The sequence below is a fragment of the Scleropages formosus genome, chromosome 2, assembly GCF_900964775.1.
Source record: "Scleropages formosus chromosome 2, fSclFor1.1, whole genome shotgun sequence".
Taxonomy (NCBI): Eukaryota; Metazoa; Chordata; class Actinopteri; order Osteoglossiformes; family Osteoglossidae; genus Scleropages; species Scleropages formosus.
The window spans coordinates 1,887,088-1,913,363 of NC_041807.1; the positions used below are offsets into that span (position 1 = coordinate 1,887,088).

General features: G+C 43.3%; 3 protein-coding genes across 4 annotated transcripts; 2 read left to right on the forward strand and 1 right to left on the reverse strand.

The window, feature by feature from the left end:
- Positions 1–1,266: 1,266 nt before the first annotated feature.
- sdhb (succinate dehydrogenase complex, subunit B, iron sulfur (Ip)) lies at positions 1,267–9,305 on the reverse strand. 2 transcript variants are annotated; one of them, XM_018733008.2, is made up of 8 exons: positions 9,215–9,305; positions 4,854–4,987; positions 3,602–3,687; positions 3,108–3,244; positions 2,887–3,003; positions 2,181–2,282; positions 1,946–2,068; positions 1,267–1,689 (listed from the first exon to the last, which is right to left on the reverse strand). In XM_018733008.2, exons 1-8 carry the CDS (start codon positions 9,281–9,283, stop codon positions 1,612–1,614), a joined length of 846 nt encoding a protein of 281 aa, XP_018588524.2. In that variant the 5' UTR covers positions 9,284–9,305; the 3' UTR covers positions 1,267–1,611. The 2 variants fall into 2 exon arrangements, with proteins under 2 accessions (XP_018588524.2, XP_018588525.2); XM_018733009.2 differs by lacking the exon at positions 9,215–9,305 and adding an exon at positions 6,307–6,436.
- A 177-nt stretch (positions 9,306–9,482) lies between these two features.
- mrpl20 (mitochondrial ribosomal protein L20) lies at positions 9,483–12,259 on the forward strand. Its single transcript, XM_018733027.1, has 4 exons — positions 9,483–9,604; positions 10,037–10,147; positions 10,550–10,627; positions 11,788–12,259. The coding sequence occupies exons 1-4, from the start codon at positions 9,518–9,520 to the stop codon at positions 11,959–11,961; spliced, it is 450 nt and encodes a 149-aa protein (XP_018588543.1). The 5' UTR covers positions 9,483–9,517; the 3' UTR covers positions 11,962–12,259.
- A 614-nt stretch (positions 12,260–12,873) lies between these two features.
- On the forward strand, positions 12,874–21,634 carry atad3 (ATPase family AAA domain containing 3). The gene is made up of 16 exons (XM_018733023.2): positions 12,874–13,192; positions 14,190–14,266; positions 14,631–14,732; positions 14,876–14,935; positions 15,364–15,433; positions 15,560–15,725; positions 16,811–16,880; positions 17,010–17,165; positions 17,714–17,770; positions 17,877–18,002; positions 18,784–18,908; positions 19,004–19,055; positions 19,265–19,335; positions 19,425–19,592; positions 20,459–20,567; positions 20,867–21,634. Exons 1-16 carry the CDS (start codon positions 13,000–13,002, stop codon positions 21,464–21,466), a joined length of 2,202 nt encoding a protein of 733 aa, XP_018588539.1. The 5' UTR covers positions 12,874–12,999; the 3' UTR covers positions 21,467–21,634.
- The last annotated feature ends 4,642 nt before the right edge of the window (positions 21,635–26,276 follow it).

A 26,276-nucleotide genomic window follows, 5' to 3' on the forward strand; every position in this document is an offset into this window, starting at 1 on the left:
ACCCAGCAAGGCAATTTTTACTGGAGCAATTTAGGATAAGAGCTTTACTCAAAGGTGCTATAACAGTAGGAGAGATCTACACAGGCAACCTTCAGAGCCACAGGCATGAGCTTTGAGCCCTAGGCAACACGTTGTTCTAACGTTAAGCAACTCACACGTGACAAAGTGGACATTATAAATTACCATTACACTAGAATATCCATCCCTTCATTAAACAGTCATATAAACACAACTTTTTTTTCTATGCACTGCATTACAATATTAAAAGCAACTTTCTGTTTTGATGGGCACGCCACAAAAAGGTAGAGAAGGTTAACCCCCCTCCGCCCCCCATTGGGACCAGACCATTCAGGTGTATTGGTTGTTGATTTGTCCCAGGTGGAGTCCCCTCCAAGGTTCCGTTTTTCAGGTTCCAGTGAGGGGTCCCACCTCTTGCACTTGAGTATTGTTGATGTTTAATACTTTTTTAGAGTGTTGTTATTGACAATATTTTATTGTTGTATTTAATTTTGTTTTTCTTTAGTCATAGTGTAATTTTAATATATGATATTGACGGCAGATACTGAAAGTCATGAGTACTTTATCGGAGTCCGACGATTTATTGATACTGTGTAATTGTCCTTTTGAATGTATCGTGATTTCAGTAGTTGGATGATGACTGTGATGCATGAAGTATGGTGTTAAATTTGATCTAAAAATGACCTAAATATTTGATTTGATTAGACATGTTTAAAAATTAAAATCTATGCTGAGAATGCGTTGTGACTTAACTAAGTACAACAAGTACTAACAAACAAGCTTGTTTGACACCCAGAAGTGACCAAATACGTGCTGAGCGAGGTGATGCCTGTATGTGTAAGATATGATATAAAATGAGGTCAGTAAGAAGTTGGGAGTTAGCTGCTTCTGCTTCCATGAAAAGAGTAGAAACCGATAAAGAAGAAAGTTCCGAGAACCAAGAAGTGGAGAAGTTAGTAACGTGCCTGTTTTTATTTACATGTACATTTATTCATTTAGCAGGGGCTTTTGTCAAAAGCGACATATATCTCAGCAAAAGTACAATTTATGCATTACATTCAGAAGACATAGCTGCAGACATGAAAGTCTCAAGCAAACCTAGTTTTGATTTCTGTTGTGACATCCTAGTAGTAGGGTTAAATCTGGTATCAACATCTTAACCCCACAGACCGATTCGGTGCTGTACCTTTGTAGGTTGTACCTGTTGTACCTTAATCTTAATATGCAGTAGCCAGTCCAGAGAGCCAGAACAGAACAACACACATTGATTTTATTTATCTTGACGTTTGTTGTCACAACAATACACCTGTGATGTCACACTATTAGCACTCTATCCTTGCACACTATAAACACTCCAGACACTTCCTATATACCATTACAGCCATCTTTACTCTTCCATATATCCTGCACAATCCATATTGGACTGTTTATTAATGAAAGTGAAAGTAAAGTAAATCTCCAAAGACAATCAATCAAGTCAATCTGCAAAATGAATCCCCTGACAATATATGTTTATTTGTGGCTGAAGGAAACAACTGCATTATTCATTTGCAAGGAGGATGGGAGACATCAGTGAGCTCTTAAGATCAGTTTTCATGGAGTTATTTCCTTCTGCTTATAAGTAGCCATCATCTTCTTGATTTCTGCTATGGCCTTGCCGGGATTCAGGCCCTAAAAAAGGAGTATAAGATAAGCAATACGGTAGTAACACAAAACTACAATGAATTTATGCTATTAAGAGGTACAATAAAAAGACAGTAAAAGCTGAAGACAATTATACAAATGTATAAATGTAAAATTAATTTTAAACTAATAAAAGACAGAAAAAAACCTGAACACAAACACTGCCATATTATAGAGCTGTTAGAAAGAAGTACATCAGCTTTGCACTTGGCAAGAGCAAGGAGGAGCTGTTAATCTACACTACCTTGGGGCATGTCTTGGTGCAGTTCATGATGGTGTGACATCGGTACAGGGAAAAAGGGTCCTGCAGCTTGGAGAGACGCTCTTCTGTGAAATCGTCACGTGAGTCGATCATCCAGCGGTATGCCTACATGGGGGGTGCGGGTGAGATTCCATCACTGATTGAACACCCTGGCTGATTGCCTCAGTATGCCTTGTCGTGCCAACTGGAGAGCATTACACCAAAGAACTACACAAACCTGCATGAGGACAGCAGGTCCCAGGTACTTATCTCCATTCCACCAATAACTTGGGCAGCTGGTACTACAGCAGGCACACAGAATGCACTCATACAATCCATCCTGGACAGAGAAAAGGCTTTAAGTTTCTCTGAACTTTCCTCCATTTAGTAACTGGTTCCACGTACACAGAGTTTTGTTACACATGCATTATGATTCCTAAACAACAAAAACATCTACAGCCCTAAATGTAGTGTGCAAAATGCAGATAAATGAAAGTAAGAGTGACTGACAACACTAGAAGGGCTCTTGCAGTCTGGAATTCCAGACAAACAGATGGAAATCACACACAGCAGCAAAGGCAACTAGTAACTGCTAACAATCAAAGCAGTGGGAATGTAACTAGCAGTTTATGAGCATGGAAATATATTTACGTTTTGTAAATATTTGCCTTCTTTACAAAAGCACAAAAACACCAACTTTTTTTACTCCTATTAATCCCCCACCATTGTTGACTCCACAGTTTCTGCAAGAATTTTATAAAATGGTTTATATTCTTAATTTAGGGATAAACAAATTGCTACATCACTGGTTTTTACTATTTTAAAGTGTGTACATGTTATTAAAGCTCTTTGGATAACAGACAGTATTGGATCCAGAGCCAAAACAAATTCTCTATTGTTCCTGATCAATCAAAACTGAGGACAAGGTTTCTGGCTGAGCGTACCAGTTTCTGCCGATCCTCCACTGTTTGCAGGTACTGCTCCTTGCCCTGATTGGACTCACCCCTCTTTTTCAGGTAGGGTTCTATAGACTTGTACTGATAATAGAAGTTACTCATGTCCTGGAACACAGAGGCAGACAAGCACCACATCGATACACAGTTCATCATGTTTAAATACTTATTCCTGCTGATTCCATTACACATCTCATGGATGAAAAACTCACAGGCACCAGGTCCTTCACAACATACATGTGTGGCAGTGGGTAGATTCTGGTGACCTTGCTGATGTTGGTGTCTATCTTGTTCAGGCAGGCTAGTGTGTTACCCCCATTGATGTTCATAGCACATGAGCCACAAATTCCTGTCGCTCACACACACACACACACACACACACACACACACAGTGTAAGAAAAACTGACAGTACTCAAACCATTTGCAAGCATAGTGTAGTTTTGGTCACTATGGACACTAATGTACTGTGTGGGACCATTTGCTGTTGATAAATTCATAATAGTAACTGTATTTAGAAGCGTTACTCTGAGATGTAAAGTTTAATACTTAATGAAAATGCAACTGTGGATATTAAAGGAACCTTTAGCCTTTGCGAGCATAAATATCATACTGTGTCTATGGTGTCAGACTCCAGGTGGTCATGTACTGTAGTAACAGGTAAATAAACCCTATTTGAAATTCAGTGTCCAGTGCCTCTTTCCTCACCCTCTCTGCAGGAGCGTCTGAACGTGAGTGTGGGGTCCATCTCATTCTTGATCTTGATCAGGGCGTCGAGCGCCATGGGCCCACAACTGGAGGAAGATGGCCTGGTCAGTCAAGTAATCAGACCAAGATATATATACTGCACACACACTATCAGCAGAACAAGAAGGTCCTTTTATTCCACAGACTCACTAACTTTTAGTAAAGATAATAAAATATTACTCAACAGACCTTATGAACACAGACAACAAGAGGATATATTGCGCAAACAAATCTACACCCAAATGAAAGCCATATAAAGAGGAATTAATATCTTAAGCAAAAATTAGAAGTACAACACCCCTTAGGAATAATACGGGATGTTGATTCAGTCTCCATCAGGAGGCTGCAGGTAGTGTAGTGGTTAAAGCTACCACCTTTGAACTTGAAACAGACATGTGTTCTAAGTGACCCACAATTCAGGGTAAACAGAAGTACCACTTTCTATATTGGTCGGTTGGTGCTTGGCAATGAAGTGTACTGTGATTCTACATAGCATATAATGGCCACCTGGACTTTAGTTTGGATTTACAACTAGAAAGTCAGTAAATATTGCTGTTAGCAGCATTCAGAACATGGTTTTGCAAAATGCCTTATCTCAATTCTTATGACAAGGCTACTACAAGTCAAAAACAGAGAGGAACAAAAACCTTTCCCATCTGTTTGGGTATTCCGTTACCAGAAGTAAGCAGAAGGTGACTGATACAAGGAAGTAAAATATGGCTATTTTTCTCAGCATAGCCAAAAATAACTACAACACAGTTCTCTTTTTCCCTTTCCTGGCTCTTACACACCAGTGTCACCACTTGCACCTGCCTAAACTGTTGTCTGAATCTGTTTTATACAACTGGTCAGCAGCTGTTTTAAAGTTCTGCACACCATTACCAGCAACTAAACTGTGTCTAAACAGCAACAGAAAAACTGTAAAAACACAAGATTAATTACAGTTCATAACGGCAGATCAATGCAGATGAAAAGTAAGTGTAATCTCACCTCCAAGTTATCGACGACACACTTCAGAGCACTCACTAGTCATTTGGCACCACCAGAAACAATGTAAAGCAAAGCCGATTAATGTTGAAATTGACTGATTAAACATATGCACCCTTTATTAAACATAAGAGGATTCAATCTTTTTAAAATACATTTTAATAAGTGCTGAAGTTTGACCAATTAAATGTGGTTGGTACAACCCAAATTCCCTACTTCTACTTACGTGTTGAGGTCAACCTCATAGGTCTGCATGCGTGGCTTGTCTCCGGCGGTGTCTGGGTCCCAGCGATACACCTGGAACTTCTTAATCCTCAACTGTGCTGCCGGGACAGCCATTGTCTGGGCAGAGCGCATGGCCTGCAGGGTGAAGGAGGAGAGTGGCAGGACTGTTTCTGAGTTATCACAATGTTAGCCATCACAATCCAGTTCAGGACTGGAACGCGATTTCACATTTATTCATTTAGTTGACACTTTTCTCCAAAGTGACTTGCAGTGTTAAGCTTACAATTATTTACTCATTTATTTGGCTGGGTCATTGTTACTGGAGCAATTGAGGGTAAGTACCTTGCTCAAGGGTACTACATACAGGGATTGAACCTGTGACCTTTAGATGTAAAGGCATTAACTGTAACCACTACACTACCAGCTGTCCCTAAAGTATATATAAATAAATCCATAAGTGTTTAAAATATATTCAACAAAATCAAAACAGATTTTAGATGAACAACAGAATAGAACCCTAATCATTCTCCACCAGTTAAACATAAGAAAGCTATCTGCTAATGAGGCACATTGTAAACTATATTCTCACAAAGAAAATAAGTGATGCTAACATCAACATCGCACACTTATAGTACCTCCATGTTACTGTCAAAATATCTACATTATACAAAGCAAGTTAAAGGGCAACCAACTCTAAAAGTCAACTAAGTGAAGCAGAAGTAAAAGATTTCATCTTTAATTACACTAAACTGAAAAAATATATAAAACAGTTACACTTAAATATGTTTTAGATATATAAGCGTATCCTTGCAGACATTTAAACTATAATTAAAACAGACCTCAGTCAGAGGAATTTGTACAACAGCAAGCTGTTTCAGGACTTCAGCCAGCAACCTTCATGTTACAAGTCCATGACCTTAAACACGTTGTTACCTGGTAACATGACGACTATAAAAGTACAGTTTGAAACAGACTGTACTCAGGAATCACATCTGCTTCCAAACCTCTCCTTCTGCTGGTGCAATGCACTTTTTGTGTTGTTCTCTGAGATGCTTTGGAATAAATGCTAAACACATACAGACAATATCTAGACATTGGCATACTGTATACAAAGGAATAAAAATATGACTGTTGGTATTTTTAAGAAGGGGACCACTTGTCCCTGAAGAATGAGTGTGCTGAAATATACAGTGACATTTATTTTAAATTCTTATTTTTCAGCTATAGATCATAACTTACAGAAGCCAAAAAAGCTTTTCACAATTAAAGATTTCTTTAATTTTGAACTCTATTTTGAAATGGCTCACTTGTAATAAGATTAAATAATCTAATGTAATAATCCTCTTGTCCCAAAACCCCAGCCTTCTTAACGCCATTGAAGCTTTCCTCCCTGTCATACCAGACAGACACCCCCTTACACTCCCTGTGAGTCCTGACAGCGGTTGAAGACTTACTTAACATTTGACCCACAATCCTCAAATACCTTGGTTCTCAGCAGGGGGGGCGTGGAGAGATCGGAGGGGGGGTGCAAATTGTTTCCAAGAAAAAAAGCACAGAGACAGGTCATCATTTGGGTACTCAGTGTATTTTATTGCTTTTCAATTATAATGTGCATAAAAATGAAAAAACTGTAAAAATCTCTTCATTATTTAAAAAAATATAATTTAAAAAATATTTTAAAATATTTTAAAAACGCATTCCTTCTCCCTCTGCATTTTCTTTCTGAGTTGGAGAGGCGGAGCTTAAGCCCGCCTTTTATGTATAGCTGGCAGTGTAGACACGAGTCAGAACGTCAGAGATACCAGTCGAACTAATCCATGGTGATAAGTTGGTATGGATAAGTTCATCACACGTGCTAAAAGGAGTTGTGGCGATGGTCCGTCGTCAGCACCTCCAGCTAAAAAGTCTAAAACAAGAAAATATGACGAGAGCAATCTTCAGTTTGGCTTTACAGTGGCTGGGACAGATGCTGAACCGCTGCCCCAGTGTGTTATATGCGCAGATTTGCTGGCAAATGATAGCATGAAGCCATGCAAGTTGAAGCGCCATTTAGAAACTAAACACCCAAAACTTAAAGACAAACCCTTAGACTTTTTCAAATTAAAGTTATCTTGCCTTACACAGCAGAAACGCACCATCAGCAAACACACGTCAATGTCAAACAAGTGCCTAGAAGCGTCCTACTGTGTCTCACAACGAGTTGCTAGATTAGGAAAATCTCACACAATTGCCGAGGCGCTTATCTTACCTGCTGCTAAAGATATCTGCCAAGTCATGTCTGGGGAGAATTTCGCACATCAGATTGGTGACATCCCCCTTTCTAATGACACCGTTAGTCGCCGCATATCTGACATGGCAAATGACATTAAGGAGCAGTTGCTAGCTAACATCATGCAAAGCCAGTACTATGCACAGTTGCTTACGTATGTCAGATATATTAAAAATGGGAATATTGAGGAGGACATTCTTTTCTGTCGGTCTCTTCCAGCGCACACAACTGGCGAGGCACTATTTGATGTTCTGGGTGGATATATACGGGATGCAGGCATGTCATGGGGTAGCTCTGTTGGCATATGCACGGACGGGGCGCATTCCATGACGGGGAGGGTTAGTGGCCTGGTCACTCGTGTCCTACATTTAGCCCAATTAGCCAAATGGACCCACCGTATGATTCATCGCGAATCTCTTGCATCAAAGCAAATGCCCGAGTCTCTTGAATCCGTTTTAAAACGGGCAGTGCAAATGGTCAATTTTATCAAAGCACGGCCATTACATGCACGCTTGTTTTCCTCGCTTTGTCAGGAAACGGGAGCCGAACATGAGCAGCTCCTATTTCACACTGAGGTGCGCTGGCTCTCCAGAGGTCGGATTTTACATCGCCTCTATGAATTGCGTTCAGAAGTGAAGGCGTTTCTAGTTGGTGCGAAGTCCGACCTTGCGCGTTACCTGGACGACCCCCTGTATTTAGCGTTGTTGTCATACCTGGTAGACATTTTCGAAAGGTTGAATTTGTTGAACAGCTCGATGCAAGGGAGAGATGCAAACATTTTGCTTCTTTCAGAAAAAGTCATTGCATTCGTTGGCAAATTGGATCTTTGGCGTGATCGGTTGATAAATAAAAATGTTGACGTTTCCCAACTTTGCTGACTGTGTGCAAGAGACAGGGATAAATATCTCCCCTTCGATTAATACAGTCGCTCAACACGTCGATGGACTGAAACAACAATTCGTCCGTTATTTCACTGAGGATTTCAGTTCGTTTGCTTGGGTCAGAGACCCCTTCAGTTGCCCAGGAAAAGAGCTATCAACTGACATGGAGGAGCAGTTAGTTGAATTAAAGAGCGACATCAGATTAAGACATCTCTATAGCTCTTGCTCTCCGCCTTCGTTTTGGTTGACTGTGATGACTGAATATCCTCAGTTGTCTTACGCCGCCGTTAAATTGCTGCTTCCATTCGCCTCAACTTATTTGTGCGAGGCCGGGTTTTCAAAATTGACTGCGTTGAAAACAAAATACCGAAATCGCCTGCAGATGGAGGATGACCTCAGACTTCGCTGTCCAACATTGAACCGCGCATTGTGCTTCTTTGTAAAAAGAAGCAAGCGCAGGTGACTAATTTATAAAGGCATGGCTAACGAAATGCACCCTACGTCCCAGTTTGCACATCACGTTACGCGCAATGTTACAAAGTGTTCAAAAACATTTTTGATGAATTAATGGCATGTTCCACTATTGTCCTTTATAGTTTTAAAAGAAAAAAAAAACATAAATTTAAAAAAGTACAAAGAACAAAAAATCGAAAAAAAAAAAATTATCTATCTAGTCATGGGGGGGGTGCCACAATAGGAGAGGTTTGGGGGGGGCTTTAGTTCCAAACTTAAGGGTTGAGAACCACTAGCACTACTCAAATACTTAGAATAAACCCGTTATCCCGCTCGAACATGAAACTCCACAGTGACGTGGGTCGTTACAATATAATTATTATAACATAATTATATATTGCCATAGTAATGTTACTGACAAATTAATTTGTCACTATATTATTATTAATAAAAAAAGTAACCAAGCCTAGGCTTACCGAAAAAACGCGATTATAATAGCCGTGCTTCAATGTCACGTTAAGATAACGTTTGCAAAAGCAGCAAAGCTATGGTCCACTGACTCCACAGAAATACACACCTTAGTTTCAGTTAGCCTAATTATTTAAAACTGTGGCGGATACCAGACTTGTTCATCCACATTACCGGCGTACGTCGTCATGAGATGCAGAGAAACAAAATGTCACGAACTAACAGGTGTTTAAACGGGCGCCTGCCGTCGTACAGGCGCGCAAAGCTCCACTGCTGACTTCCCCGACTCACCAGCGTCCCTACGAGGGAACGAAACACCGCCGCGCCGCACCGACTCAACCCCAAACACACCGCAGACATCGCGGCTCCGGCTTGTCTGCACTTCCGCTCGCCCACAATTCCTAGCGCCACAGCATTGCGTCATTTTTACGCGCCACGGCGTTATTTCTTGCACGGGCTGTGGGTGCATCCTATGGAGCACAGCTAAGTTGGGCTAGGTAGAGGTCATTCAGAATCGTGGGCGGAGAAAAAAAAAAAATACATGAATTAATTTAAAAAAAAAAAACTTTTAAGAAGGCTGTCGTAGAAAACACCATGGTCTTCCTCACTCTGTCCCGTTGGATTCGGAATCGGGGCCCAGATCGCTGGTGGAGGGTCCAGGAGGTGCTGAAACACGCTCGGGTAAGTACCGGCGCCGTCGGGCACAACACAGTCAACGGTTGTTCACTAGCATCTGCCTGGTACATAGCAACACATGTGTGTAACTCGGGCGAGATCCGGGGAAAGCAAGGTACATACGGTTACACATCAGTGTCACACGAGGAAGCTGCTCGACACGTCGTTAGGCTAAGTTAGGATGGACATCCGAGATGCCAAGGAAGGAGAATGCCATGGTTATGGTACTACTAGTGCGCTTAGTTTGTACATTTTGAATTATTTTAGAAGGCAGCTATTACATAGCTAATTTTAGTATGCATATTCAAGAACTGTCTATTTCTATAGCCTAGGTTGTATACACTTTAATATGTTCTTTGTCTCTCTACTACTTTTGTGCACCCTGTTACTCCTGGTGTTGAAAAATCTCTTATTGACTTGTGCATCTGTCTGTCTCAGCACTTTCGAGGCAGGAAGAACCGTTGTTTCAGGCTCGCTGTGAGGGCTGTGCGACGGGCCTTCGTCTATGCAACCAAGGGGCGACAGAAAAAACGAAGAGTGATGAGAAAGGTAACAATTTATCATCATCATCATCATCGTCTGAATCGCTTGTCTCGCATGGGGTCTCGGGGAGCCAGAGCCTAACCCGGCAACACAGGGCGAAAGGCTGGAGGGGGAGGGGACACACCCAGGACGGGATGCCAGGCCATTGCAAGGCACCCGAAGCAGGACTCGAACCCCAGACCCACCGGAGAGCAGGACCCGGTCCAACCCACTGTGCCACTGCGCCACCACACCCCCTGCGTAACAGTTTATCTTGGCTGTAATTTTCATATAAAAGGAATTGTGTGATAAATTGAGATGGCTGTTTAGTACTGGGGATACTGAGCATAACTTTAACTTATGGAGATTAATAAATAGCAAATTTATTTGCCATCAAAGTGGTAAGCAAATGATCGTTGTGTCTCTCAGCTTTGGATCTCCCGTATTGCTGCTGGTACTCGGGAACACGGGATGAAGTACCCCGTTCTCGTGTGCAACCTGGTGAAGGTCAGTATACTTCGTACTGTATGTAAACGTTTGTGTATCTCCCAAAAAAAAATTGTAGGAAGGTGATCAGGAATTGTGTATTCTGAGTTTTATGCAGCTGCTCATGTGAAGAATAGTGGTGCATATGGTGGAAAGAAACAACCTGACTGTACTTAAGAATCACACATCTGCAACTATGTCTTTCTTTCTCTTAATGTAATGAACAAATTGTATTATCTGAGATGTACGTCACTTTGGAGAAAAGCGTCTGTTAAATGGAAAATGTAAATGTACCTGCTGTTTTTATACTGCCTGTTACTGGCTGACAGGCACCTCCTTGTTTTTTTACAGTTGTACTCCTTGGTCTTTACAATCAGATATCAGAAGCATATCTATTTATATGCAGTAGATCATGTGGACCCTTATAGTATTATTTCACATTGATGTAATTGACACAAATATTTTATATTTTCATATTTGAGATAATGTAACAGACCTGTTTTAAACATTTTAATAAATGTTGGGAAGAAATATAAGGTACATGTTGGCCATGAAATACAGTAAGGTAAGCAAGTAAAAGGGAGAATTTAACTGAAAACATACGTATAAAACATTGCACACGACTGGCTTTTTTTTTTTTTTTTTAACACACCTGTACAAATACAATCCAGCATGGGGTTTTGTTGACCTTGCAGAAAATGGACATTTTCTAAATGAATCAACTGAGCTGCAATGCAATTTTAGGGATTTGTGAAATTTCACATTTTTAATCCCCTCTTAAATATACGTGTAAGTTTTGAAATAAGCTCAAACAGTTTTTTTCCCCCCCAGATTTTGCCTTGAATTTTGCACTTTACAAAATTGTGAAGGGAAACCATATAGTAAAGTAATGCACAACAACCCATTTTATTAAATCGTGACTTTGACGTTGCATTATATTCTTTTATTAGAAAATGCTTAATTTGGTAATGTTATTTCACCATTTTTGATTGGTTGTTGAGACAATATCGCTGCTCTTTCAACTCCTGCATCATGTACTGAAGTGTTTGTTGCGACGAAACACGTTTCACTGTTTAAAACTGCTTTTTTCATTTCTTTCATATACATCATGCCTTTCTGGCAATAAACTTTTGTGGTTTTTCCGTTACTGCTACTTTTCTCTTTTCTTTTCTGTCCCACAGACTGGTGTCGAGGTGAACAGACGAGTGCTGTGTGACTTAGCCATAACCGAGCCACGATCTTTCCAGTCACTTGTTGCTCTGGCTAAGGCACGGAGGGAAGAGGGGCTCCGGGATGCCCTTGGCGATGGCAAAGAGCCGCCTGGTGTCTTTTCTCGTATCGTCCAGTCACACTGACCTGTCACAGTGTGCTTCCTGCTGTCTGGCAAACTGTTCACTGCAACATCGGTCCTCAGTTATGTACTCCCGCTGATACTCTGATCAGTGAAGAGGGGAATTTTTGCTGCTGTGGGACTGTCTTTGAGTTTAAAGTCAGGAATGGGAACTAACTTGTCACAATTTGATCCCTGGGTGCTCGACGGATGCCGTATTCAGAAAGAAGACTGGTTGGTGGTGGCTTATTGTATTGTCATGTAAATATACAACATCGGTTGTATACAAAATATACAAAACCTAAGATTGTTAGTAAAGTTTTTTTTTTCTTTTTTTTTTATTAAATATATATGTATTTGTCAAAGTTTCTTGCACCTTCTTTCCGCGTAGAAAAAAAAAATCATTATTCTGGTATTTGAAAAGTATATATAAATACCGAAAACAGTTATGACCTCTTTCCCTTAATACACTTTTGAAAGGAAGTAACAATGACAGAAATACACGCAGCGCTCCGTAAACTTGTTGTTTTATGTTTTTCCTACTACGAAACGTCACTCGTACAGAGAGTGCGTTCCTATTCCACGCGCACGATATTCATTTTAAAATAAGTACAACTTGCTGTGTGAAAATGTAACTGGAAATGCGACATCACTTACAGAAAATTGTCAGCAGTACGATATACAGACACACATTGTCTGAGAACAAGACCCGGCCAAACCCACTGCGCCCCCCTGTAACAGTACTACAAAGGCTGCAATTTTTTACCATAATTATGTCTTTTTTCCTGAATTTCTTTTTGCTTCCGGTACGTTATGACCCCCTCGGCGGCTACGAAACACGTCATTTTCATTGGCAACCAATAGGAAGTTTCAAGGCTTTCGCCGGCCAATTGTAGCGCGGCGTTTCGTTGGAGGGGGTGGAGTGGAGCATGCGCAGAAAGACTAACGTGACACGAGTGTGGAGGTAGGCGAAGTGTGACAGTAATTCGTAATCTTCATAGACCCGACCCGAGAATCCAACGCCTTCTCGGAACCAAGTCCTCGACATTTCATCCGCCACACCATGTCTTGGCTGTTTGGGCTGAACAAGGGACAGTCCGGCCCGCCTCCGGATCTTCCTATACCATCGCCACCCCCTCCGCCGGCCGGGGGTTCGAGTGGAGGTAGCGGGGATAAACCCAAGGACAAATGGAGCAACTTCGACCCCACCGGGCTGGAGCGGGCGGCGCAGGCAGCCAAGGAGCTCGACAGGTCCCGTAAGTGTCCCGGCTTGAAAGGGCATGAGACTCTAAGACAAATCTTACTGGAGTACTCTCTGTACTACAGTGATTTATGAATGGGTGCTGTCCGCGTGCCACACATCATGCACATGACATGATGCATGCTGAGATGAATGAATGGATGAATCAGGATGATGATTGGGGCCTGGGTATCGTATCTCGCTCATCGGTGTGTGTGGAAGGCGAGGGACAACTCATTCCTCCTGTGCCCGCTGCTCTTTCTCAGACTGATGTTCATTCATTGGACTTTCACTCAATGATGAGTAAAAGGTTCAAAGGTGGTAGTCATGGGGAAGCTGTGGCTCATTCATCAAGCTCTGCTTTCACCAAACTTCTCCATGTTTTTGGTAATCACTGAATAAAAAAACTTGTAATGTAAAAGACAAGCTGGTTGCGAAAATAGAGCGAGGCTGCAAGTTAAAACAGTGCAATGGAGGTGTAGTTACATTACATGTATTTATTTAGCAGATGCTTTTCTCCAAAGCAACTTCCAATGAACTCTGCGTAGTATCAGCTCACACACCTTATTCACCAAGGTGACTTACACTGCTAGATACACTACTTACACTGGGTCACTCATCCATACATCAGTGGAACACACACACTCCCTCTATCACTCACACACTATGGGGGAATCTGAACAGCATGTCTTTGGAGTATGGGAGGAAACCAGAGCACCCGGAAGAAACCCATACAGACAAGGGGAGAACATACAAACTCCACACAGACTGAGTGGGGATCAAACTCTTGTCCTGTCATACGACCCAGGTGCTGTGAGACTGCAGCGCTACTCGCTGTACCACCATGCCACCCTAGTTAGACTGCTGAATGATTCTTAAAAAGTAAATATAAAAGAGTAATCCAATATATATTATATATTTTCTTTTTTTTGCAGTTGTTGAATATATGTTTCGTATCAGTGATGTCAAAATGTGAGTGCTTGTTGGCCTCATTGCCCTCCTGTCTCCTGCAGGCCATGCGAAGGAAGCACTAGAGTTGGCCCGCATGCAGGAGCAGACTGTGCAGCTGGAGCATCAGAGCAAAATGAAGGTTGGGCCAGTGTTGCTTTAGCAACCTCCTAATAATTACTAGTCATAATCACCGTAACTGTGTCGTGACTTTACGTGCCCCGGTGAGCCTGAAGCAGTAATGCCATGTTCTAGAATACATGACTGGCCCTCTCTTCACTTTTAGCCCTGTATAAATTAAAACCTATGAGAAGGTGCTACAGGATGCAGAGGTGGGGAAGTATTATATTTCAAAGTCTTGTCCCTCAAGCTGCTGGCCTGCTTTAACGTGGGCTGCAGTTTTTTTTTTTTTAAACTAACTGTGTTTTTTCCAAACTTTAGATTAAAGGTTGTAGAATAATTAAATTTATAATGGATGTCCTGAAATCCTCCCATCCTCCTTTCAGGAATACGAAGCTGCCGTAGAGCAGCTAAAGGGAGAACAGATCCGGATCCAAGCAGAAGAGAGGAGGAAAACGCTGACGGAGGAGACCAAGCAGAACCAAGCGGTGAGGGAGCACAGGCAGGAAATGGCTCTCGGAGGGCACAGTGAGGCCCTCTTCCTAGGCTGGACCCCTGCGCACCTGTTATGATGTCTTTGCTGAGGGGTTTGCAAAGGTCTTTCGGCTCACTGTCCTTCTACCACCACTAGAGAGCACAGTACCAGGACAAGCTGGCCAGGCAGCGCTATGAGGACCAGCTGAGGCAGCAGGTGAGACTCACCTTTGTGTGAAACAAGTGACCGGTGAGACCCATCGCCTTTTCACTTTTATTAATTTAGCTGATGCTTTTCTTCAAAGCGACTTACAATGTTAAGGTTACAGTTAGTACAAGCTTGTAATAATTTATCCATTTATACACCTGGGTAACTTTGCTGGAGCAATTTAGGGTAAGTACCTTGCTCAACGGTACTACAGCCAGAGGTGGGGATCGAACCTGCGACCTTGGGGTCCAAAGGCAGTAGTTCTGATCACTACACTACAACTTTACCACATGGTAGTGCAATAGTTGAATACTGGGGGGCAGCTAATAGCATGGTAGCTGGAGCTCTAGGTTACAGGTTTGAATCCCACCTCTAGCCATGGTACCCTTGAGCAAAGCGCTTACAGTTAAGTATCATCATGTCTGTCTTCTCTGCAGCAAGCTCTCAATGAGGAGAATTTGCGCAAACAAGAGGAGTCTGTCCAGAAGCAGGAGGCCATGAGAAGAGGTGCATCATAGTTCCCTTGGGACAATGAATTTGCCCTCTCCTCTTGGGGGGGTTTGATCGCCCTTTGTCGTGTGCGCCTTACCGAACCTATAACCGCTTCTCCCGTCCCGATCCTACACCCTGCAGCCACCATTGAGCACGAGATGGAACTGCGGCACAAGAATGAGATGATGCGCGTGGAAGCAGAGGCCAAGGCCCGCGGGAAGGTCGAGCGGGAGAACGCCGACATCATCCGTGAGCAGATCCGACTGAAGGCTGCCGAGCACCGGCAGACCGTGCTGGAGACCATACGGTGAGGGGGTACAACACCTGCCTTCGCATAGCGCTCGGTGAATTCACTAGTGACCGAAAGGTCGACATATGCATCTCAGGAATATGTGTTTATAATCTGATGGAATGGTCAAAAATCAGTCCAGCTGCACGAAACACTGCCTAGTGGAAAGGTTACTGAGTCTCTAGTGGGTGTATTATGGAAATGGCATTATTTAGGTATTGTTGGTAAAGCACAAGAATTTTCGAATGAATGAATGAATGAATGAAAAATTTTATTAATCCCAGAGGGAAATCGACTTCGGTTGCAGCAGCATACAACGTGGGATACATACATACGTATGACATATGCATACCTGCATATACGTGTAACCAACCATCTAAATAAGTAGAAAAATATCAATGTCTAATTTTTTCACTTTAAACAGTGAAATCCATGAACAGCTTCAGAGGGCAGTATATCCTTGCTTTGAAAATAACACTAACTAAATAAGTTTTGAAATTAAAACACACCAGTGCTCAATTTACAAACGCAATTGGGAGCGGTTTGTAAATCCAAACACTATGTTAAAATCAATAAAAGCTTAATAATACAGATGACCTTGAAGGTAGGTTCTGTTTGGAGAAAGAAAGAGAAAAAAAAAAAAAGGTGTAGTGATTGATAACTCAGAAAGAGGTATAATGATTTTAAAAAAAGGAAAAAACCTTTAGACTTATTCCATTTTCAACAGTCGTTCATCATATGCAGCGTGACTGTGCTCTGTAGCCTGTTACTTTTATGTAACCTCTAACGTGTCTAATATTCATCAGCTTCTGGAAATTTTCAATTAGCACTGCTGCCTTGGGACCCAAAGGTCACAGGTTCGAATCCCAGCTGTGGCACCCTTGAGCAAGGTACTTACCCCAAATTGCTCCAGTAAAATTACCCATCTGTACAAATGGGTAAATAATTGTAAATGGCTTAACATAGTAAGTTACTTTGGAGAAAAGCATCTGCTAGGTGAATAAATGTAAATGTACTGTAAGCTCTTTCAGAGGGTGACTGGAGAAAGGTGGTAAGAGGTGGACAAGACATGAGGTGACTGTGTACTTGTCCCTGTGTGTCAGGACGGCAGGCGCTGTGTTTGGAGAGGGTTTCCAGGCCTTCATCTCTGACTGGGACAAAGTCACTGCTACTGTAAGTTTGTCATTACTGCTGGGCCACCACTGGCTGCCAAGGCTTCATTGTTCCAGTCTTGTCCCATCACACCCCAACCACCTTCTCATCCCACCTACTGCTCTTCCCCCACCACCGTTTTTTACGCAGGTGGCGGGGCTCACGCTGTTGGCTGTGGGCATATACTCGGCACGCAATGCCACGGCTGTGGCCGGCCGCTACATCGAAGCCCGTCTGGGGAAGCCCTCTCTGGTCCGGGAGACGTCCAGGTTCACTGTGATTGAGGCAGTCAAACACCCCATCAAGGTCCAGAACATATTCGCCATGTTTTACCGTTTTTTTTTTTTTTTTTTTTCCTCCAGTTATCCACAGAGGCTAGCACTTTAGAACAAGTGCAGATATAAGTACTGCTGTGTTTCTATAGAGGCTGTATATTATCGGTGTGAATTACCTTGTTTTGGGGAGGAGTACTACAATTCAGTATTTGTGTAAATATACTAGTATGTTAAGTACCTCCATTTTTAAATGGCTTATGGTTTATTATTTATTCATGGATTGTGGTCCTTTAGTTGCATTCTAAGGGAGAGTAGCGGGTAGAGCTGTCACCTTGCAATAGCTAATAAAATAGTTTAGTATACAAATATTGTAAGTGGCTTTGGATGAAAGTGTCAGCTAAATGAATGTATGGAATCATAATTAATAATTTCTTAGTGTAGTTTAGCCGTTCCATAAGGGTGGAAGAGTTCTGGGGAAGGCAGCATCCTTGGGGGGGGGGCACCTGGTTGTGTGCACTCTGTTCCGGTGTGGCCGTTCAGGGGCAAACGGATCTCTTTTGTGTTCTCGCTCCCCCACAGATGGCGAAGCGTCTGAGCAGTAAGCCCCAGGATGCCCTGGAGGGGGTGGTGCTCAGTGTAAGAAATACAGCCACATCCACAGTATCATCCACGGGCAACGCTGTGCTTCAGATGTGCCACGGTGACCGTGTCTCAAGTAACACCTGCGCTCCTCTCCTGACAGCCCAAGCTGGAGGAGCGCGTGCGTGACATCGCCATCGCGACTCGTAACACGCGGCAAAACCGAGGGCTTTACCGGAACATCCTCATGTATGGGCCACCCGGGACTGGAAAGACTCTCTTTGCCAAGGTATACCTCCAGTTCAGACTTCAACATATAATATAATCACAATGACAATATATGCTTTTTTGTGTGCTAAGTAATATACGGTAAATCTGCAAGGTTGTGGGTGAAGCGTAGCGCAGAAGGTGATGAGTAAGAATAGCCGGGCTTTGCTTCTCTGCATCTATCCGTGGTTTATTTGGCCACCTGCTAAATGTGGAGGAACAGATCTTCTGCAGTGATTCACCCATGCCCTGGATGCACGGTTTCCAGCACTGTAGCCTTAGTGGATGGAGACCCTTGGGGGCCGGTGATGTCCAGATGTTCAGCATTACCAAAACAGGAGGAGGAGAGGGCTAGAAAATGCCATAAGTTCTCTGCAAAGTGACACTTGGGTTATATTTGAAAACTTGCAACTACAGCATGATTGATATTCTGAGTGAACAGCAAAATTTAATTTCTGCTCTGGGATCTTAACACTTCCACCAGCCAAATTCTCAGTGTTGCCGTGGTTTAATTTTCCGCAAGATACGTAACGCTGTGTTCATAATACAGTCGAAAGCCTAGTATTTCAAGGGCTGCTTTATGAATATGAGCATATAGTTGTTTTACCTCAGTCTGGATAGTGTGTCTTGTCACACAGTTTAACCATAGAGTTTTATCCACTTGTTCAGTATTTTTTAAATTTTATTTTAAATTTTAACTGCTGTTGAAGAAATGTCCTTCGATTCCAGTCTGTTCTTGACTGCATGTCTGTTGTGTGACTACTGGCAGTTTTGAGCATAACTGCTGTGTCTGTTTGGAGCAGAAGCTGGCCGTGCATTCTGGGATGGATTACGCCATTATGACAGGCGGAGATGTTGCTCCCATGGCCCGTGAAGGTGTGACCGCAATGCACAAGGTCTTTGACTGGGCCAACACCAGCCGCCGTGGGTACGAGGCACCCGTAGACAGCCGACGGTACACAGCAACACGGCTTTTCCTGCCCACGTTGCCTGCTTAGTCTCAGATTGTCCTGTCTCCTGCAGCCTCCTGCTCTTCGTAGACGAAGCTGACGCATTCCTGCGTAAGAGAGCCACTGTGAGTGCATGTACGCACGTGTCTGCGTTTGCATCTGCGTACCATCCTGAAACGCACCCTGGTGAACATTAGATGTGCTCAACCCCCTGTAGATGGGCAGAAGGAAATCGCTATTAGTTGCCTTAAATTGTGTCTGCAGCTGCAATGAGTCATGTGATGACTCACGTTGAGTGACACATGGTGGGGTCTTGCTTCTTATGCTCTTGCAGGAGAAGATCAGCGAAGACCTGAGGGCCACTTTAAATGCGTTCCTCTACCGTACAGGAGAACAGAGCAACAAGTCAGTGAGGGGTCTCGGGCACGGCCTTGTTGACGAGGTGCTCTTGTCGCTTCGCGTCATTCTGAAATCGTGTTGTGCTCCGAGTCCAGGTTCATGCTGGTGCTGGCGAGTAACCAGCCGGAGCAGTTTGACTGGGCCATCAACGACCGCATCGACGAGATTGTGAACTTTGCCCTGCCGGGCCCAGACGAGCGGGAGCGGTTGGTGCGCCTGTACTTTGACCGATACGTGCTGGAGCCAGCTACCGGGGGCAGGCAGTAAGTACAGACCTAATGACGAATTTGTGTTTCAGCTGTAGTTGCAGCCCATTGTTGCTTATTGACTGTCATTTCCTGCGGCTGGTCACTGCTTCTGTACTACATCTACCTACTAAGAAAATGCAACATAAGGTTTTGGGGGCAGCTGGTAGCGTAGTGGTTAACGTTACTGCCTTTACACCCAAAGGGCACAGGTTCAAATCCCACCTCCAACTGTAGTACTGTTGAGCAAGGTTCTTATCCAAAATTCCACCAGTAACATTACCCAACTGTATAAATGTTTAAACAATTGTAAGTGGATAGTAGATTCATGGTGACGTAGATGTAGTTTCATGGTAAATAACCACTGCCTTACAAGTCGGTATATAGGACATGTGAAGTCGTCAATGGGCTTTTGAGCACACGGTTTGGCAACGGACCTACAGACTCTTCCATATGAACTGAATATACCTGATGGCAAATGATCCCCAAATCCTATCCATTATTTTTATTTTAACTTATCACTCTGTAAATTGAACATAAACAAGTTTACACTGTGACGTATTTCAGGAAATGCGCAAAAACTCTTTGACTCTATATTTGGGTGTACTAGGACCAATTTTCCTCTTTGGATTTTAAGATTCTCTGTAGACAGTCATAAGTGGACAAACGCATACCGTACATTTGAAGATGGGGTGTAAAGGCTGCAGAGCAGATGCTTACAGATTTTACACATGATGTTCGCTTAGTTTTATCACACGCTTTAGTGTGTTTGCAGCCCAGAAAGGTGGAAGGTACTAAGGTGTAGGTTGACTTGCATGAAGCAGGGAGGAAAATCTCAGACATGCAGTGATTTATGACACCTGCTTATTTCTGGGTTCCTGCAGGAGGCTGAAGTTGGCCCAGTTTGATTATGGGGAGAAGTGCTCAGAGATCGCCCAGCGTGTGGACGGCATGTCTGGCCGAGAAATCTCCAAGCTTGGAGTTGCTTGGCAGGTGGGTTCTCAATCTGTGTGCTAGACGCAACTGCTGCAGAAGGGCGGGGGAGGGGGGATTCGCGGCTACTGCAATGTTAATAAATGACTCATGATGCATGAACGAAGCATGAAAACCTGGGTTTCTTGCCATGCTCGCCATGTATTTTTCGTATTACTGACGTGTGTTTTCCGTACAAAGAGTCTGTACTGAAATAGAACTGGACTCGATGCAGATTGTGTCTGCGTTTGCCCCGAAAGGAGGCCGCACCTGTGCACTCGATGGCTCACCCCCCCTTCCCCCTGCCCCCCCCTCCACAGGCAGCTGCGTATTCCTCCGAAGATGGGGTGCTAACAGAGGCTATGATTGATGCTCGGGTTGATGACGCGATTCGCCAGCACCGACAGAAGATGGACTGGCTGCACAGGGAGGGTCTAGAGAGTGGGGCCAAGGTGGGGGTCACATTGCCCCCTGAGGAGGCAATAGGAAGTGGAGGGAAAAAAATGGGGTTTGTTTTGCCCCGTGATGGGGCAGCACTGACCCAGGGGGACACACTGCAGCCCCTAGAGGAAGTGCCTCATGCCCAAGAAATACTCCAGGCGGCACAGGAGGGTGAACCATCAACCCCGGAGAAGGAGAAAGCAGCCCTCCTGATGCAGGCCGGTGATGTCGGGGCAGAAGCTGAGGTGGAGGATTCTCTCCATTCAAGAGAGGGGCAGCTGTCGCAGGACGGTGGATCTCTTCCTGTGGAGGAGGGTGGGAATAATGCTGCCGAGGCACAAGCCACCACTCCTCTGCCCCCGGAAAGGGTAGTAGAGGGCAGGGCTAAAACTGTGGACCCCCATTCCAAGGGACAGGGACCAGATGGGGGAAGCACTACAAGAGAAGAGGCTCCACCGAAAGATGGGACTCCTGTTTAATGTCAGAGGGATACAGAGAGGGAGGGAGACACTGGGAAAATGTGGATGTGGAACCTACAGGTAGGAGGCTATGTCATGGATTGGGCGTAAATATGATTAAATAGCACACCTGCTGATTCTTGTCTCTATGGTTTTTGACCGTCTGGGGTGGGGAGGCAAGTCTCAGTACTGCACTTAATGTCTGTATACATAACCATAATTGTACAGGTTACTGTTTTAAGGGTTAAGGTCATGGATGAAGTTATATGTGAGAACAATGTAGCTTTTTCTGTTTGTATTTTAATACAGCTGGCCCCGACTTACGATGGGGTTGCGTTCCACAAAACCCATTGTAAGTTGAAAATGCTTCTAATACAACTAATACACACCTCTTGTCATCGCGAAGGTGAGGTGGTGGTGTTGAACCCAAATGCAGGTGTGTTTTACTAAAGATGCAACAAAAGGGGTAGGCAAACACCATTTTCGGGGACAGGCATGGGTCGGGCAATGACGTGGTCGAGAAGCAAGCAAAGGTCCATAGCGAAGGCAGGAACGAGGAAGAGGGAGGGAGAAAACCACTGGTCACGGAGACGCACTGGAGATGCGGTTGGTCAAGACGAGGTTTCGCGAGCAGGTGTGCCGCCACGGTTCCTTTATACCTGTTCTCTCTGATCGGTGACAGGTGTGGGCGTCATGCGCGAGGCTGTAGGCATGACACCTCTGCGTGACAGACTGGGAGGTGTGGATCGTTGCCGCTGCCCAGCATCGCAAGAGAGTATCGCTTGCCTGGGGGGGAAAAAAATCTAAATCTGTAGTATGGTTTCTACTGAATGTCTATCATCAGCTCATCATCGTAAAGTCAAAAAATTGTAAGTCGAACCATCGTAAGTCATGGACCACCTGTATAAATTAGCACATCCTTAACTATTTTATTTAAATCATATTTGTTTTATTACTAAGATTCTAGATGTTAGGTCTCATAAGTCTGGAACAAATGGTAAAGTATATTGGGCTAACCAGAGGGCTGTGGTGCCTCCTTGGATTGGGCCTCTGCCCCCGCCTGTAGTGGTCCTGCTGCCAAGGCTCCTCTTGGAGTGTAACTGGGCACCAACCTTGGTGTGTGTGTGTGCAGGTGTGCTTGTGTGTGGTTTGATTGGTCAAGACACACTGCCACACCATTGTGAGCTTTCTGACATTGCTGGAGGTCAAGCACCTAGATGTGTGTTGAATCAACCTTGACCTCAGAGTAAAAGAGCTGATTACCTGTGTGCAGTCCTCAGCTGTACTTATTTATAATTTATTAGCTCTTCCACACTTCACATTCCAACTGGGACTGTAGCACTACCGTATCTTTGCACTGTTATTTATCCCATTAATAATGTTGGGGTCAGAGATGCTGTACCAATGCTGAGACTGGCGGAGGTGATTATGGAGTATTTGTGTCCCCCCTTTGGCTAATTATTTACGTTTTATGTTCATCTAGCTAACATTTTCCTCCAGCAGAGCTTACAATGTTAAGATAACTACTATTTACTCATTTATACAGCTGGGTAATTTTACAAGAGCAATTTAGGGTATACCTTGCTCAAGCGTACTATAGCTTGAGGTGGGAGTTGAACCTGAGACCTCTGAGTCCAAAAGCAGCAGCAGCTCTAACCATTATGCTATTATCTAGACCCCTCTCAATGAAACAGTTCTTAAATTTCTCTTCTTAGGGACATAACACTGGCCCTTCTTGGAAATTAAAACATGATCACTGTGAAGTACATTATTATTCATTCATTTAGCTGATGATTTTTGCCGAAATGCCTGACAATGTGAGGGAAGTTACTGTAGGCATATGGACAATGGTATATCAGTTTACAAAGCAGGCCAGCTAGTAAATACCCTACACAAGGGTATTGCTGCAGGTCAGTGAGAAGAATGAGGGTCCATTGATCAGGAAGCAATGGGTTGAACCACTGTAACACGTAGCCTACTGCAAAGCACAGGAGAGACCCTAGACCTATAACTACTATAGTGCGCTACACTTGGCTGGGGTGAATACAGATTCACAGACACCAACCAACCAATGTCTATAACTGCTTGTCCCAAGCAGGGTTGCGGCAAGCAAGAGCCTTACCCGGCAACACAGGGTGCAAGGCCAAAGGGGCCCTGGACAGGATGCCAGTCCGCTGCAAGGCACCCCAAGCAGGGCTCAACCCACAGATCCACCACACCACCTCCACAGACACAGATTATCATAAGTATTTAGTAGAACACCAGCAGGAGATAAAGGTGCAAATACAAGAAAATAATGGTCTTAGACCAAGGACTTCTTTTCCTCAAGAACCTGCACTTATACTTTCATCTTAGCCCAAAAGACCTGCACCTCAACTCTGCCTCCTTAATACCTCTGAGGTATTCCTTCCTTTGGATACTGGCTAACAGACACTCACCCCCTTATATTCCTCGTGAGTCCCCACAACAGTTGGACACTTAATTCACGTTTTACCCACAATCCTCAACTATTTACAATCAACACTTTTTCCCGCTCAAACATGACCCTCCTCAGCAACGCGGGTTGTTACAATACTGTAGATGGGGCAGTTACCACAATCAACCAAAGTAGAATTGTTTGAAATGGTGAGGGTGTTACGGGACAGGCTGGACTCACCATGGACACATACTAATTCTACCATTAAACACAGGCTGGCCAAAGCTGTCTGCTTAAACGGATTGACCTTGTTTTAGCAGTGGAAACTGATCCACATGCAAACAGGATGGAAACCTTTGAAGAAAGTGGGCATGAAGATCCTAAAGGAAGGATTGGTGTGCAGTGTGGTGCCTCTTAGTGCAGTGGTGTATAATTTGAGAAAGAACTTAATGAGTGATGGGATGGAAATACTGGAATTTGTCATTGTTTATCTCCAACTGGAGGAGCTGTAAAACACTTCTGTAAAAAATAACTGCCTTTATTTATGAATGCAGCAGGTCACACTCCTACAATGTTGATGCAAAACGGCCCATTGTTCAATTACACCGTTACATCAGAGAAATGAAACTCATATCACATAACTTATAACTTTCTTCAAATAATATAACCACGACTTTTCGTACTAAAGACGACCCAAGTGAAGGAGAGTGAAGCTCTAAAGTGGATTTGCTGCCTACAGTGTGTGAAGGCGCACTGTCTTGCCTGTTTTAGTCTTTTTGCACAAATATAAAAAGACTCACATCCCCTATAGTGCAAGTGTGCTGAATTTTGGGTGTGCTGGATATGGTTGTCTAGGAAGGAAGGTCTGTTTTCAATGATTTTTCAAGGAATATGAGCTGGGAAAAAGTATGTTAATTTCTAAGTGGAACCTTTTTTTTTTACGATCCTCAAGGCAGAAAATTCCTCCTCCCGACATTTCAGCAGCAGCAACCGTTCTGCTTTTGTTCTAGGAGTCAGTTAAATAATGAACATCTTGGAAATGTGGTTCTCATTTGTGTAGCTGTGCTCGGGGTGTGTGTCTGAAACCTTTTTCATGTACAGGTAGTCCCCGGATTACAAACAAGTCCCGTTCCTAAGTCTGTCTTTAAGTCGGATTTGTACGTAGGTTGGAACAGTTAGGTACGGTTGGTGTCTAACATCAGTTATTCAAATGTTTGTGTTAGTATACAGACGGTCCCCGGCCTACGATGGAGTTACATTCCGATAAACCCATTGTAAGTCGAAAATATCATATGTGAAATACATTTAATACACCTAACCTACGGAACATCATCATAACCTAGCATATGTGCGATGGCCATTAGAGGCTTGCTGCTTTCATGCTGGGCAATTATCTTGAGTTTCTTCTCAAGAGTAATTTCCCTCCTCCACTTCTACTCACCATTAGCAAGAGATACAGATGGGCATTTTATAGACATGACGGGTGCACAGAGCACAATGTAGATACGGGGGGGATATCCAAAAAAAGAACTCTGGCAACACAGAACACTAGAGTATTGGTTGTATACACTAGCCACTGTGTGGCAGACTGGGAGATATGGATTCCTGCCGCTGCCCAGCATCACAAGAGAGTATCATACTACATATCACTTTCCCGGGAAAAAAAATCAAAATTCAAAGTACGGTTTCTACTGAATGCGTATCGCTATCGCCCCATCGTAAAGTCGAAAAATCGCAAGTCGGACCATCATAATTTGGGGACCGTCTGTTAGGTATATTGTGTATCTTTCTATGCATAAAAAACATTAAAGAAACATTTGCAGATACACTAAAACATCTTTAATATAACAATACAGTAATAATAATAGTACAATGTAATGATAAACGTAACTATAGTAATTATAATAGAGAGACATAGAAAGAGATAACAATAAATGTTACTCTAGTAGTTATAGTAGAGAGAAAAGAGAGAACAGAGAAAAAATGTATGTGTGTGGGTATAAAAAACATTAAAGAAACTTTAATTCACTTTTCCAGTGTTCGTTGGCGTTTCACCTTTTTCCGATCGTTTTATTATTTCCACTGTAGTTTCAGTCGTGATTGTTTTCTTTTTCTTTTATGCATCACCATGACTTGGATCACATTTACGCTCTGGTGCCACGGTTAAGAGGGTAAAAACAAAAAAAAATAAAATTAAAGCCAGATACATTAACAAACGACACACTGTTAACAGCAATGTGGTCCGACTGAAAAGAAGGAAGTCTTTGTCCTACCTCGGGCTCACGCACCCATGAGCCCACGAACCACTGTAGACACGCAATGTTTTGATGCGCGTCGCAAAGTAGCGCCCATTTGTTATTATGAACCATTGTATGTCACTTAAATTTTTTAACAGGCTTTACAAGGGTGGTTCGT

Bases quoted from the DNA above. Each gene is read 5' to 3' on its own strand.
- sdhb (XM_018733008.2), bottom strand. From the start codon at position 9,283: ATGTCTGCGGTGTGTTTGGGGTTGAGTCGGTGCGGCGCGGCGGTGTTT. The intron at 3,004-3,107 runs GTGAGTTTTTCA...TCTGTGTTCCAG, and splicing joins TTGTGAAGGACCTGGTGCCT to GACATGAGTAACTTCTATTA. The intron at 2,069-2,180 runs GTTTGTGTAGTT...CCCCCCATGTAG, and splicing joins GACCTGCTGTCCTCATGCAG to GCATACCGCTGGATGATCGA.
- mrpl20 (XM_018733027.1), top strand. From the start codon at position 9,518: ATGGTCTTCCTCACTCTGTCCCGTTGGATTCGGAATCGGGGCCCAGAT. The intron at 9,605-10,036 runs GTAAGTACCGGC...TGTCTGTCTCAG, and splicing joins AGGTGCTGAAACACGCTCGG to CACTTTCGAGGCAGGAAGAA. The intron at 10,628-11,787 runs GTCAGTATACTT...TCTGTCCCACAG, and splicing joins TCGTGTGCAACCTGGTGAAG to ACTGGTGTCGAGGTGAACAG.
- atad3 (XM_018733023.2), top strand. From the start codon at position 13,000: ATGTCTTGGCTGTTTGGGCTGAACAAGGGACAGTCCGGCCCGCCTCCG. The intron at 19,593-20,458 runs GTAAGTACAGAC...GGGTTCCTGCAG, and splicing joins CCAGCTACCGGGGGCAGGCA to GAGGCTGAAGTTGGCCCAGT. The intron at 20,568-20,866 runs GTGGGTTCTCAA...CCCCCTCCACAG, and splicing joins AGCTTGGAGTTGCTTGGCAG to GCAGCTGCGTATTCCTCCGA.